This window comes from Bombina bombina, chromosome 4, assembly GCF_027579735.1.
Source record: "Bombina bombina isolate aBomBom1 chromosome 4, aBomBom1.pri, whole genome shotgun sequence".
Taxonomy (NCBI): Eukaryota; Metazoa; Chordata; class Amphibia; order Anura; family Bombinatoridae; genus Bombina; species Bombina bombina.
Genome location: NC_069502.1, coordinates 1202146846 through 1202161946, shown reverse-complemented (window position 1 = coordinate 1202161946; position 15101 = coordinate 1202146846). Strand labels below are relative to the sequence as shown.

The following is a 15101-nucleotide window of genomic DNA, read 5'->3' as shown; positions in this document are numbered from 1 at the left end:
TTTCACTTCTTCTCGTCTTTTTCTGGTTATAAAATAAACTTCGATAAGAGTGAACTGTTATGGCTGTGCAAAACTGGTACTAATCTTTTAAATCATCCATTTAAAGTGGTGGACTCGTTTCGTTATCTGGGTATAGTTCTACATAGAAATCCAGAAAACTGGTATGAATTGAATTTTCAACCGTTGTTTCAAAAAATCAAAGCTGACCTGGAAATGTGGTCCTCTCTCTTAATTTCAATCTCGGCAAGGGTTAATCTGATAAAAACAATTATTTTTCCGCAAATTCTGTAGCTTTTACAAAATCTCCCATTATTATTATCCAATAGGGATATTTCAGATTTATATTTCTGGCATTCTAAATTTATATGGAGCAATAAGAAGCCTCAGAGTGCATTTAAATGGTTAATGCAAAAGAGGCTAACAGCTGGCTTGGCTCTACCAGATTTAAGACTATATAATTGGGCATCTTTGGCCAAGATTGCACTTGTTTTGGATCACGGAACTGAATCGGTTTGTATCATCGGACTTGGAAACATTTTTGGTAGCTCCTTTATCTTTAAAAGCTATTTCTCCAACATTGGTGTGTCCGGTCCACGGCGTCATCCATAACTTGTGGGAATATTCTCTTCCCCAACAGGAAATGGCAAAGAGCACAGTAAAATCTGTCCATATAGTCCCTCCTAGGCTCCGCCCACCCCAGTCATTCTCTTTGCCGCTGAACAAGCAGCATCTCCACAGAGATGGTGAAGAGTATGTGGTGATTAGTTGTAGTTTTTTATTCTACTATCAAGAGTTTGTTATTTTAAAATAGTTCTGGTATGTACTATTTACTCTGAAACAGAAAAAGATGAAGAGTTCTGTTTGTGAGAGGAATATGATTTTAGCAGCAGTAACTAAAATCGTTTGCTGTTTCCACATAGGACTGTTGAGATGAAATAACTTCAGTTGGGGGAAACAGTTGGCAGACTTTTCTGCTTAAGGTATGACTAGCCATATTTCTAACAAGACTGTGTAATGCTGGAAGGCTGTCATTTTCCCCATCATGGGGACCGGTAAGCCATTTTCTTAGTCTCAAACAGAACAAAGGGCTTAATATGGGCTATAAAACTGGTAGACACTTTTATGGGCTAGATCGATTGCTTTATTTGGGCATTTTATACAGCTTGATGTTGAAATTCACACTTTATAACTTTGGGGAACGTTTTTTTACGTCAGGCACTGGTTTAGACACCTTCCCAGTCAGGAAGGGCCTTCTATGTAGTAGGCAGAGCCTCATTTTCGCGCCATTACTGCGCAGTTACTTTTGAGAGCAGGACATGCAGCTGCATGTGTGTGGGTCTGGAAATAGTTGAAAAGGTTCCTGAAAGGCTTCATTTGGTATCGTATACCCCCCTGGGTTTGGTAAAGTCGCAGCAAAGGCTGTAGCTGGGACTGTAGAGGGCTTAAAACTGTAAACGGCTCCGGTTTCGTCATTTTAAGGGTTAAAGGTCTGAAATTTGGGATGCAATGCTTTGAATGCTTTAAGACACTGTGGTGAAAATTTGGTTAAATTTGAACAATTCCTTCATAGTTTTTCACATATTCAGTAAAAAAGTGTGCCCTGTTTAAAATTTAAAGAGACAGTAACTGTTTTGTTTTAAAACGGTTTTTGTATTTTATTGACAAGTTTAAGCCTGTTTAACATGTCTGTGCCTTCAGATAAACTATGTTCTGTATGTATGGAAGCCAATGTGTCTCCCCCTTCAAAATTGTGTGATAATTGTGCCATAGCGTCCAAACAAAGTAAGGACAGTACTGCCACAGATAGTAAAGTTGCCCAAGATGATTCTACACCAGTTTTGCCCACGCAGGAGACCCCTAGTACTTCTAGCGCGCCAATGCTTGTTACCATGCAACAATTGACGGCACTAATGGATAACTCCATAGCAAATATTTTATCCAAAATGCCTGCTTTTCAGAGAAAGCGTGATTGCTCTGTTTTAAACACTGTAGAGCAGGAGGGCGCTGATGATAATTGCTCTGTCATACCCTCACACCAATCTGAAGTGGCCATGAGGGAGGTTTTGTCAGATAGGGAAATTTCTGATTCAGGTAGAATTTCTCAACAGGCAGAACCTGATGTTGTGACATTTAAATTTAAGTTAGAGCATCTCCGCGCACTGCTTAAGGAGGTGCTATCTACTCTGGATGATTGTGACAACCTGGTCATTCCAGAAAAATTTCTAGAGGTTCCTAGAGGTTCCGGTGCACCCAGACGCTTTTCCTATACCCAAGCGGGTGGCGGACATAGTGAATAAGGAGTGGGAGAAGCCCGGCATACCTTTTGTCCCCCCTCCTATATTTAAGAAATTATTTCCTATGGTCGACCCCAGAAAGGACTTATGGCAGACAGTCCCTAAGGTCGAGGGGGCAGTTTCTACACTAGCCAAGCGCACTACTATTCCTATCGAGGATAATTGTGCTTTCAAAGATCCTATGGATAAAAAATTGGAGGGTTTGCTTAAAAAGATTTTTGTACAGCAAGGTTACCTCCTGCAACCTATTTCGTGCATTATTCCTGTCACTACAGCAGTGTGGTTCTGGTTCGAGGAACTAGGAAAGTCGCTCAGTAGAGAGACTCCGTATGAGGAGGTTATGGACAGAATTCACGCACTTAAGTTAGCTAATTCCTTTATTTTAGATGGCGCTTTGCAGTTAGCTAGATTAGCGGCAAAAAATTCAGGGTTTGCAATTGTGGCGCGCAGAGCGCTCTGGCTAAAGTCTTGGTCAGCGGATGTATCTTCCAAGACAAAATTGCTTAATATCCCTTTCAAGGGTAAAACCCTTTTTGGGCCAGAATTGAAAGAGATTATCTCAGACATCACTGGGGGTAAGGGCCATGCCCTACCACAAGATAGGCCTTTCAAGGCCAAGAATAAGTCTAATTTTCGTTCCTTTCGCAATTTTAGGAACGGACCGGCCTCCAACTCTGCAGCCTCTAGACAAGAGGGTAATGCTTCGCAAACCAAACCAGCTTGGAAACCGATGCAAGGCTGGAACAAGGGTAAGCAGGCCAAGAAGCCTGCTGCTGCTACCAAAACAGCATGAAGGAGTAGCCCCCGATCCGGGACCGGATCTAGTAGGGGGCAGACTCTCTCTCTTCGCTCAGGCTTGGGCAAGAGATGTTCAGGATCCCTGGGCACTAGAAATAGTTTCTCAGGGTTATCTTCTGGAATTCAAGGAACTACCCCCAAGGGGAAGGTTCCACATGTCTCACTTATCTTCAAACCAAATAAAGAGACAGGCATTCTTACATTGTGTAGAAGACCTGTTAAAAATGGGAGTGATACACCCAGTTCCAACTGTGGAACAAGGGCTGGGGTTTTACTCAAATCTGTTTGTAGTTCCCAAAAAAGAGGGAACCTTCAGACCAATTCTGGATTTAAAGATTCTAAACAAATTTCTCAGAGTGCCATCGTTCAAAATGGAAACTATTCGAACGATTTTGCCTACAATCCAGGAGGGTCAATTTATGACTACCGTGGATTTAAAGGATGCGTATCTACATATTCCTATCCACAAAGATCATCATCAGTTCCTAAGGTTCGCCTTTCTGGACAAACATTACCAGTTTGTGGCTCTCCCATTCGGGCTAGCCACTGCTCCAAGGATTTTCACAAAAGTACTTGGGTCCCTTCTAGTGGTTCTAAGACCAAGGGGCATTGCAGTGGCACCTTACTTGGACGACATTCTGATACAAGCGTCGTCTCTTTCAAAGGCAAAGGCTCACACAGACATCGTTCTGGCCTTTCTCAGATCTCACGGATGGAAGGTGAACATAGAAAAAAGTTCCCTGTCTCCGTTGACAAGAGTTCCTTTCTTTGGGACAATAATAGATTCTTTAGAAATGAAGATTTTTCTGACAGATTTCAGAAAGTCAAAACTTCTAAACGCTTGTCAAGTTCTTCACTCTGTTCCACTACCTTCCATAGCTCAGTGCATGGAAGTAGTAGGGTTGATGGTTGCAGCAATGGACATAGTTCCTTTTGCGCAAATTCATCTAAAACCATTACAACTGTGCATGCTGAAACAGTGGAATGGGGACTTTACAGACTTGTCTCCAGTGATTCAAGTAGATCAGAAGACCAGAGACTCACTCCGTTGGTGGCTAACCCAGGATCACCTGTCCCAGGGAATGAGCTTCCGCAGACCAGAGTGGGTCATTGTCACGACCGACGCCAGTCTAGTGGGCTGGGGCGTGGTCTGGGACTCCCTGAAAGCTCAGGGTCTATGGTCTCGGGAAGAGTCTCTTCTCCCGATAAAAATTCTGGAACTGAGAGCGATATTCAATACTCTCAGGGCTTGGCCTCAACTAGCAAAGGCCAGATTCATAAGATTCCAATCAGACAACATGACGACTGTTGCTTACATCAACCATCAGGGGGGAACAAGGAGTTCCCTGGCGATGAGAGAAGTGACCAAAATAATAAAATGGGCGGAGGATCACTCCTGCCACCTATCTGCGATCCACATCCCAGGAGTGGGAAACTGGGAGGCGGATTATCTGAGTCGTCAGACATTCCATCCGGGGGAGTGGGAACTCCACCCGGAGATATTTGCCCAGTTGACTCAATTATGGGGCATTCCAGACATGGATCTGATGGCGTCTCATCAGAACTTCAAGGTTCCTTGCTACGGGTCCAGATCCAGGGATCCCAAGGCGACTCTAGTGGATGCATTAGTAGCTCCTTGGGCCTTCAACCTAGCTTATGTGTTCCCACCGTTTCCTCTCATTCCCAGGCTGGTAGCCAGGATCAAACAGGAGAGGGCCTCGTGATCTTGATAGCTCCTGCGTGGCCACGCAGGACTTGGTATGCAGACCTGGTGAATATGTCATCGGCTCCACCATGGAAGCTACCTTTGAGACAGGATCTTCTTGTACAGGGCCCATTCGAACATCCAAATCTGGTTTCCCTCCAGCTGACGGCTTGGAAATTGAACGCTTGATTTTATCTAAGCGTGGGTTTTCGGATTCTGTGATAGATACTCTGATACAAGCCAGAAAACCTGTAACTAGAAAAATTTACCATAAAATATGGAAAAGATATATCTGTTGGTGTGAATCCAAGGGATTCTCATGGAGTAAGATCAAAATTCCTAGGATCCTTTCTTTTCTTCAAGAAGGTTTGGATAAGGGATTATCAGCGAGTTCTCTAAAGGGACAGATTTCTGCTTTATCTGTCTTGTTACACAAACGACTGGCAGCTGTGCCAGATGTTCAAGCTTTTGTTCAGGCTTTGGTCAGGATCAAGCCTGTTTACAGACCTTTGACTCCTCCCTGGAGTCTGAATTTAGTTCTTTCAGTTCTTCAAGGGGTTCCGTTTGAACCTCTACATTCCAAAGATATCAAGATGTTATCTTGGAAAGTTCTGTTTTTGGTTGCTATTTCTTCTGCTAGAAGAGTTTCTGAGTTATCTGCTTTGCAGTGTAATCCGCCCTATCTGGTGTTCCATTCAGATAAGGTTGTTTTGCGTACTAATCCTGGTTTCCTTCCAAAGGTTGTTTCCAACAAGAATATTAACCAGGAAATAGTTGTGCCTTCTTTGTGTCCGAATCCGGACACATCAATGTTGGAGAAAACAGAATTTATGCTTACCTGATAAATTACTTTCTCCAACGGTGTGTCCGGTCCACGGCCCGCCCTGGTTTTTTAATCAGTTTTGATGAATTTCTTTCTTTAACTACAGTCACCACGGCACCCTATGGTTTCTCCTGTTTTTCTCCTGTCCGTCGGTCGAATGACTGGGGTGGGCGGAGCCTAGGAGGGACTATATGGACAGCTTTTGCTGTGCTCTTTGCCATTTCCTGTTGGAGAAGAGAATATTCCCACAAGTTATGGATGACGCCGTGAACCGGACACACCGTTGGAGAAAGTAATTTATCAGGTAAGCATAAATTCTGTTTTTACACTGTCCAGTAAAAAAGTTACCCTTTAATGTTGCCAAGTTGATATCTATAAAAAATATTAGTTTAGCATGGCACAAAATCTGTGGCGTATTGAAGGTGTCCCCAGTATTCTCTGACTTTCTACCGATAGTGGGTAATCCGGAGTTTATTCCAGGTATATGTCAAGATGTATTTAGACGATGGGTTGATCTTGGTTTGCTTTATGTTCATCAAATTTTTGATGCATACCAAATTTCGACTTCAGAGTCCCTCTTCCAAAAGTTTAATCTCCCAAGGTCTAATTTATTTGCTTATTTTCAGTTGCAGCATTTTGTTTTTTCTCAGAAGTGGGATCTTGAAGCCCTGTCTGGCTGGGCCGATATCAAGAATGTCATTCGAAGATTTGCGACGGGTTTTACTTCAATAACTTTTATTGACGATATCATGTTGGCTAAACAGGGTGAATTATATGTAAATAAATTATGTATTTTTTGGGGTGGGTATTTTCCTGCCTTAGAGTAAGACAGGATAAAACAAAGCTTTTCGACTTTAGATAAATTACAGATCCCTGTCATGGAAAGAATCTCACTTAAAATTAATTAATAATTATTACTTATCCCCTTATAAAATGTCCAGACTTTACCCTTCGCAATCCTTTGTGTGTTCATGCTGTTCATTTAATAAGGCTGATATTTCTCTTGCAAGGTGTATCCAGTCCACGGATTCATCCTTACTTGTGGGATATTCTCCTTCCCTACAGGAAGTGGCAAAGAGAGCACACAGCAGAGCTGTCCATATAGCTCCCCCCTAGCTCCACCCCCAGTCATTCTCTTTGCCGCGTTAACGCACTAGGTTCTCTCTCAGGGAGGGTAAAGTGAATGTGGTGTTAGAATTGTAGTTTTATATCTTCAATCAAGAGTTTGTTATTTTTAAATGGTACCGGTTTGTACTATTTACTCTCTCTAGCAGAAAAGTGATGAAGATTTCTGCTGAGAGGAAAATGATTTTAGCATGTTGTAACTAAAATCCACTGCTGTTCCCACACAGGACTGAGGAGTACCAGAAAACTTCAGTTGGGGGGGAACAGTTTGCAGGCTTGACTGCAATGAGGTATGTTCAGTCATTTATTTCTAGACAAGACTGAGATAATGCTAGAAGACTGACAAGATCCCCATGTGGGGAGGGTAAGCTATGTTCTGAGACTTAGTATAGAATTGAATGCTTACATGACAGGGCTAAATAGACTGGTTGAGACTAATGCAGGGCAATCGATTATTTATTAAAACGTACTCATTGGAGACACCTTTTTAGGCACTTTGGAGTGTTTTACTGGGGTTATTATCCACATGGCATAAATTTAGTCACTTAGAAGTGATTTTTGTAGGCCTCACAACTCCGGAGTGGAGTGGGAGAGGCCTAATTTCGCGCCTCAGATGCGCACTTAGAATTGAGAGACTGTTTCATGCTGCTTCACATGGAGGGTCCAGCTGCTGATTGAGGGCCTAGAAGAAGCTTTAATTCCCCAAAACTGATCCCTAAGGGCAGGTAGGGCCACAGTAGTAAGCTGTGGCAAGATGCTGTAGTTTGTTAACCGGTTGTTGGCTTTAGGCTGCTCTGGTTTGGGCATTAAGGGGTTAATCGTTCTGATACTTGCTGTGCAATCATATTAAAGCCTTAGGTACATACTAAGGATTGGTGCATTTTTCACTGTTTTGTAAAATTGTGTGCCCTTTTTATTTCTTAAAGGTACAGTAAAAAAAATTTCAAATTGTGTTTTTTATTTGATTAAAGTGTTTTCCAAGCTTGCTTGTGTATGCTACTAGTCTGTTAAACATGTCTGACACTAAGGAAAATCCTTGTTCAATGTGTTTAGAAGCCATGGTGGAACCCCCTCTCAGAATGTGTCCCAATTGCTCTATGTCTATACACTTTAAAGATCATATTGTTGCACTTAAAAATGTGGCCCAAGATGATTCTCAGACTGAAGGTAATGAGGATAGTCCGTCTACCTCTCCCCATGTGTCACAACCAGTTACGCCCGCGCAAGCGACGCTTGGTGCCTCTAGTGCGTCTGCCCCTATTACATTGCAACAACTAGCGACAGTTATGGATAATTCCCTTGCGGCCTTTCTATCCAAACTGCCAGTTTTTCCTACAAAGCGTGATAGCTCTGTTTTAAGAACAGATTATGAGCAGTCTGAAGCTTTGGTAGCCTGCTCTGAAATGGAGGTGAGGGATTTGATGTCTGAGGGAGAAATTTCCGATTCAGGAAAGGTTTCTCATCAGGCAGAGTCAGATTAATTAGCATTTAAATTTAAATTGGAACACCTCCGCGTTTTGCTCAGGGAGGTATTAGCTACTCTGGATGATTGTGACCCTATGGTGGTCCCAGAGAAGTTGTGTAAAATGGACAAGTACCTAGAGGTTCCTGTATACACTGATGCATTTCCAATCCCTGAGAGGGTTGCAGATATTGTTACTAGGGAGTGGGATAGACCAGGTGTCCCTTTTGTCCCCCCACCTATTTTTAAGAAAATGTTCCCCATAACTGACCCTAGGCGGGACTCGTGGCAGACGGTCCCTAAGGTAGAGGGGGCTGTTTCGACACTTGCTAAGCGCACAACAATACCAATTGAAGACAGTTGTGCTTTTAAAGATCCTATGGATAAAAAGTTAGAAGGTTTACTTAAGAAAATCTTTGTTCAACAAGGCTTTCTTCTCCAACCTATTGCCTGCATTGTTCCTCTAACTACTGCAGCGGCTTTCTGGTTTGAGGCGCTGGAGGAGTCGCTCCAGACGGAGTCCTCATATGACAAAATTATTGATAGAATTAAGGCTCTATAGCTGGCTAATTCATTTATCACAGATGCCGCTTTTCAATTAGCTAAGTTGGCGGCAAAAAATTCAGGCTTCGCCATTATGGCACGCAGAGCGCTTTGGCTCAAGACATGGTCGGCCGATGTGTCGTCAAAATCCAAATTGTTAAATATCCCTTTCAAGGGAAAGACCCTTTTCGGGCCAGAATTGAAAGAGATTATTTCAGAAATCACCGGGGAAAGGGCCATGCTCTCCCCCAGGACAAGCCTTTTAAGGCTAAAAACAAAGCTAATTTTCGTTCCTTTCGTAATTTCAGGAGCGGTCCCGCTTCAGCCTCTACAGCTGCAAAGCAAGAGGGTAACGCTTCACAGCCCATGGCAACCTGGAAGCCTTATCAGGGCTGGAACAGGGGTAAACAGGCCAAAAAGCCTGCAGCTGCTACCAAGACAGTATGACGGGGTAGCCCCCGATCCGGAACTGGATCTAGTAGGGGGCAGACTTTCTCTCTTCGCTCAGGCCTGGGCAAGAGATGTTCTCGATCTCTGGGCTTTAGTGATTGTTACCCATGGATATCTTCTAGAATTCAAGGACTCCCCTCCAAGGGGAAGGTTCCATATTTCTCGTCTGTCTACAGACACGACAAAGAAAGAGGCGTTCTTACGCTGTGTAGATGACCTACATACAATGGGAGTGTTCCACCCAGTTCCAATTGCGGAACAAGGGCTGGGGTTTTGCTCAAACCTGTTTGTGGTTCCCAAAAAAGAAGGAACTTTCAGACCAATCCTGGATCTCAAATTTGTAAACAAACTCCTCAGTCTCATCATTCAAGATGGAGACCATTCGTACAATCTTACCTATGATCCAGGAAGGTCAATATATGACTACCGTGGATCTAAAGGATGCGTACCTGCATATCCCAATCCACAAAGATCATCATCAGTTCCTCCGGTTCGCTTTTCTAGACAAGCATTATCAGTTCGTGGCTCTTCCATTCGGTTTAGCCACTGCTCCCAGAATTTTCACAAAGGTGCTAGGGTCCCTTCTGGCGGTTCTAAGACCGCGGGGCATAGCAGTGGCGCCTTATTTGGACGACATCTTAATTCAGGCGCCGTCTTTTCACAGAGCCAAGGCTCACACAGAGATTGTATTGGCCTTTCTAAGGTCTCACGGGTGGAAGGTGAACATCAAAAAGAGTTCCTTGTCCCCACTCACAAGGATTCCCTTCCTAGGAACACCAATAGATTTCGTAGAAATTAAAATATTTCTGACGGAGGTCAGAAAGTTGAAACTTTTAACTGCTTGCCGAGTTCTTCATTCCATTCCTCGGCCATCTGTAGCTCAAACTGAGGGCGATATTCAACGCGCTTCAGGCATGGCCTCACCTAGCTGCGGCCAAATTCATAAGATTTCAGTCGGACAACATTACGACTGTAGCGTACATCAATCATCAGGGGGGAACAAAGAGTTCTCTAGCGATGAGGGAAGTAACCAAAATAATCAGGTGGGCGGAGGCCCACTCCTGCCATCTCTCAGCAATTCACATCCCAGGTGTAGACAACTGGGAGGCGGATTTTCTAAGTCGTCAGACTTTTCACCCGGGGGAGTGGGAACTCCACCCGGAGGTATTTGCCCAGCTGACTCAGCTATGGGGCATTCCAGAGTTGGACCTGATGGCGTCCCGTCAGAACACCAAGCTTCCTCTCTACGGATCCAGGTCCGGGACCCCAAGGCGGCATTGATAGATGCTCTAGTAGCGCCTTGGTCCTTCAATCTGACTTATGTTTTCCCACCATTTCCTCTTCTCCCTCGTCTGATCGCCAGAATCAAGCAGGAGAAGGCGTCAGTGATTTTGATAGCGCCTGCGTGGCCACGCAGGACTTGGTATGCAGACCTAGTGGACATGTCATCTGTCCCACCATGGACTCTGCCAATGAGGCAGGACCTTCTAATACAGGGTCCGTTCAAGCATCCAAATCTAGTTTCACTACTGACTGCTTGGAGACTGAACGCTTACTTCTTTCAAAGCGTGTTTTTTTCTGAGTCAGATTTAGATCCTCTGATCCAGGCTAGAAAGCCTGTCACCAGGAAAGTCTACCATAAGAGATGGTGGAAATATCTTTGTTGGTGTGAATCCAAGGGTCACTCATGGATTAAGATTAGGATTCCCAGGATATTGTCTTTTCTCCAAGACGGTTTGGAGAAAGGATTGTCGGCTAGTTCTTTAAAGGGACAGATATCTGCTCTGTCTATCCTTTTGCACAAGCGTCTGGCAGAGGTACCGGACGTTCAAGCGTTTGCACAGGCTTTAGTCAGAATCAAGCCTGTCTATAAACCTGTGGCTCCGCCATGGAGTCTAAATCTAGTTCTTTCAGTTCTTCAAGGGGTTCCGTTTGAACCTTTACATTCCATAAATATTAAGTTGTTATCTTGGAAAGTTTTGTTTTTGGTAGCTATCTCTTCTGCCCGAAGAGTCTCAGAATTATCTGCCTTACAGTGTGATTCACCTTATCTGGTGTTCCACGCAGATAAGGTAGTTTTGCGTACCAAACCTGGTTTTCTTCCTAAAGTTGTTTCTAACAAGAATATTAACCAGGAAATAGTTGTTCCTTCTCTGTGCCCTAACCCATCTTCGAAGAAGGACCGTCTTTTGCATAATCTTGATGTAGTTCGTGCTTTAAAGTTCTATTTACAAGCAACTAAGGATTTCAGACAAACATCTTCTTTGTTTGTTATCTATTCTGGTAAGAGGAGAGGTCAGAAAGTGACTGCTACCTCTCTTTCCTTTTGGCTGAAAAGCATCATCCATTTGGCCTATGAGACTGCTGGCCAGCAGCTTCCTGAAAGAATTACTGCTCATTCTACCAGAGCAGTGGCTTCCACATGGGTTTTCAAAAATGAGGCTTCTGTGGAACAGATTTGTAAGGCAGTGACTTGGTCTTCACTGCATACTTTTGCCAAATTATCCTTATAGACATCAGAATTAATTATATGGTGTTTGCTAATGTCATATTAAAGTAAATATGAGTTATTACTTTGGATTAATCCAGTCAAAATTACTTTTTTTTTTTTTTTTTTATGATGTTTGTGTTATGCTAACGTATGCCATCCTATTATGTTACTATTAATGACGTATAGAAAGAATGCTAGTTATGACATAGAAGTTATTTTATGTATGATGAATTGATCTATTAAAATGTGGATCTGATGTCAACTTTTTTCCCTCTTTTTTTTGTTGTTTCTTTTTATATCGGTTTCCTTATCTCTGGGCATCCTGCATGTTGCAATGGAAAATGGATGATTGATTATTTACACTGTTGGACTATAAATAAAATATTTTAAAAAAAAATCTAAAATCTAGTACATCACCACTTCAGCTGCTCATCCATCCCATTTTCTCATACCTAAGTAGACTCAGAAGAAGCAGTGTACTAGTGGGAACTAGTTTACTGATTGGTGGCTATACACATATGCCTCTTGTAAATGTCTCAACCGTCTCCCAGTAGTGCATTGCTACTCTGAGCTGACTTTAACTGTGTTTTTTTATCCCTTTGCAGGAGTTACACGTTGTTTTGTACAAGTATTAGTGCAATAATAAAACACTTTACTGCATTTCTTGCTTACACTTTTTTTTTTCCTGTAAAGAAAAAACTTTCAAACGGATCTTTTTTTATTTATTTTTTCTCCATCAAGTTAATATTTGGAGGGAAAAGATACAGAAACGCACTGTTGCACATTTTTATGTATTTGTTTGTGATGAACCTACTGAGAATTGTATGCATTTTATTTATATGAATAATTAAATGAGACGTTAAAAAGGAGATAAAATTTTCTTTTACAAGTGCTGCCATGAGTCTGCGGCTCTCTGCCTGAGCTTGTCACCTATATATGTCCCAGTGGGCCTATTTTAACCCCATCTATTCATGTTTTCTAGATTTCCAAAAGAAGCAGCCAGATGAGGACTCCTCCCCCAGCACAAGCAGCAGCCAATCAGATATGTTCCCCAGTGAGACAAATAGTGACAACGAAAATACCTCGATACCCACGCCGACTGTTACCCCTACGCAACCCATCCTGACAGACCTGAATGTAGCTTCTCCCAGCAAAGAGGAATGTAAGTGACCTCTCTGCACCTTGTGCACTCGACTGTGAAATGCTTATGAAACGCAATCAAGTTCTATGTTGTGCATATTTAAATGGAGTAATAAAGTGATTCATTTATTTTTATTTTTTGTAGGAAATAGGTTAAAGCCGTTTCAAATTATATTGAAATGTGCAGCGAAAGATGTGTGCATGACTGATGCACAGTGGTAGATAGCTCATTGGCTGATAATGAAAACTCTGAAACAAAAATGCCATCCAGCACGAGTGATATAATGATGCAAGCTAGTAGGAATCACTAGATATGCGCATTCAGCAGTTTTGTTCTCTGCCAAATATGTAAGAAGGCGGCCACTCACGGCATTCAGGTCTTTTCGTAATCGCATTTATTCTTGTGATCTGGATTTGCACAGATCTTATTGTGTTTCACTTTCAAAAGAATAAATCTGGCTCCAGAAATTGCAGAAAGCGGCTTGCAGTCTTCATCTTCCGTGTTTGTTTACTGTTGAATACACCGAATGCACATCTAGTGTAAAGGTGTAGTCTCCTTAATAAAAAAAAAATATATACATATATATATTTCTTTTTAAAGATACGATGAGTCCACGGATTTCATCCTTACTTGTGGGTTATCACCGCCTGGTCAGCAGGAGGAGGCAAAGAGCACCACAGCAGAGCTCTATATATAGCTCCTCCCTTCCCTCCCACTCCAGTCATTCTCTTTGCCTGTGTTAGTGTAGGAAGAGGTAAAGTCAGGTGTTAGTTTAGATTCGTCAATCAAGAGTTTATTGTTTTTAAAATGGTACCAGTGAGTGCTATTTTACTCAGGGTGTAGCCGTATTCCATGTCAGCCTCTAGAGTAGAGCTACAGGTGGCTTTTAAGCAATGGGAACTGGGGGGATTTTAATTCTCTCTGCGCCTCCCATACTATGTGCTGCCCTGCTGATAATGGTCTTAGCAGATATTATCTAAGACCCTGTTTGTTCCCACAGAACTACAGGAGGAGATGAAGGACCTCTTGATCGTGCGGGACAAGTCATGCTGTCGCTCAGCATTGAGGTATGTGCAGTCCTTTAATTTCTGGGACATTAAGTAACTCAGAACAGACTGTCTTTTTTACTATATGACGTAAGGGGTAATAAACTTGCTCAAAACATTACATGTATGTGTGTAAGGGTTCCCCTCATTACTCTGTGACTGGCTATTTCAGGTCAGGCCGTAATTTTACTGTGGGCTTTTTCTGACTACTAGCCCTTTTTGAACTGTGGGCTTGACGCTGGGGATCTGACTTTTGGAGTTAATATACTCCGGTGTAAGCTGCTCTAGTGTTTGTCAGTGTGTTTTACACTGGGACGCAGATTTGAGTGTTATCACATTGGATTTCATTTTGACCGGCATTAGTTTTTTCTTAGCAGCTGCTTGAGCCGGGTTCGGTCGAGGGTTAGTTTGCCGCCCATAAAGGGCGGGGCTTATCTTTCGCGTGCGTGAGAAGCCGCACAGGTGTTTATCTGGGACTCGATAGGCAGTGTACTACACAACTCCGGTGTTTCATTGGACCGCATGGTTGAGTGATAACACAGGCGGTCTTAGGCACTCTGCAGAACGAGGAGGGCGTAGTCGTTGTCTCGTGGGGACAGGTAGGCGCCGCAGCAGATCTGTGGCAAAGTTTTTGTTTAGTAATTCTAAAGGAATTTGATTAATGTTCAGAGAGTTGGTTTTGTATTATTGAAAACACAGTTCCTCTCTGTATTAGAATTATCGTTCAGAGTGTTGGGCAGTAAAATTTTGGTAATTTTATTTTTAAAGGCACAGTTACACTCTGTTTTCCAAAGTTTTTGTTGTCATATTAGGCTGTTTGCATATTCTTTATGTTTTAAGTACATCACATAATTAACGGTACCACAACCAATATTGTTTTTGCTTATTTATTCATTCATGGAAGATCTTCAAAACAGTACATGTTCCATGTTTTTGAATGCCAATGTGGAACCCCCTGTTACTTTTTGTCCCTCATGCACTGAGAGGGCATTACAGTTTAGAGAGCAGATTTTCTTTAATAAAAGTCTATCAAAAGCGGATGTTTCTCAGGGTTCTGCTGATGAGAATCAGAGTATGTCACAACTTTCTCCCCAAGTGTCACAGCCCTTAACGCCCACTCAAGCGGCGCCAAGTTCCTCGGTGGCTTCTGCTGCTATCACACTGCAGGACATAGCTGTAGTTATGTCATCTACACTTTCTGAGGCATTATCTGACTTTCCCGT

At 42.7% G+C, this 15101-nt stretch overlaps 1 protein-coding gene across 2 annotated transcripts in view; it reads left to right on the top strand.

Annotated features, from left to right (window-relative positions):
• The window catches only part of ZFAND3 (zinc finger AN1-type containing 3), a 698731-nt gene that overhangs the window by 378951 nt on the left and 304679 nt on the right, over positions 1–15101 (top strand). For both annotated transcript variants that reach the window (XM_053712688.1, XM_053712687.1), the window contains one exon: positions 12674–12853. In XM_053712688.1, coding sequence (XP_053568663.1) covers positions 12674–12853 — 180 coding nt within the window. The remainder of the gene's footprint in view (positions 1–12673; positions 12854–15101) is intronic.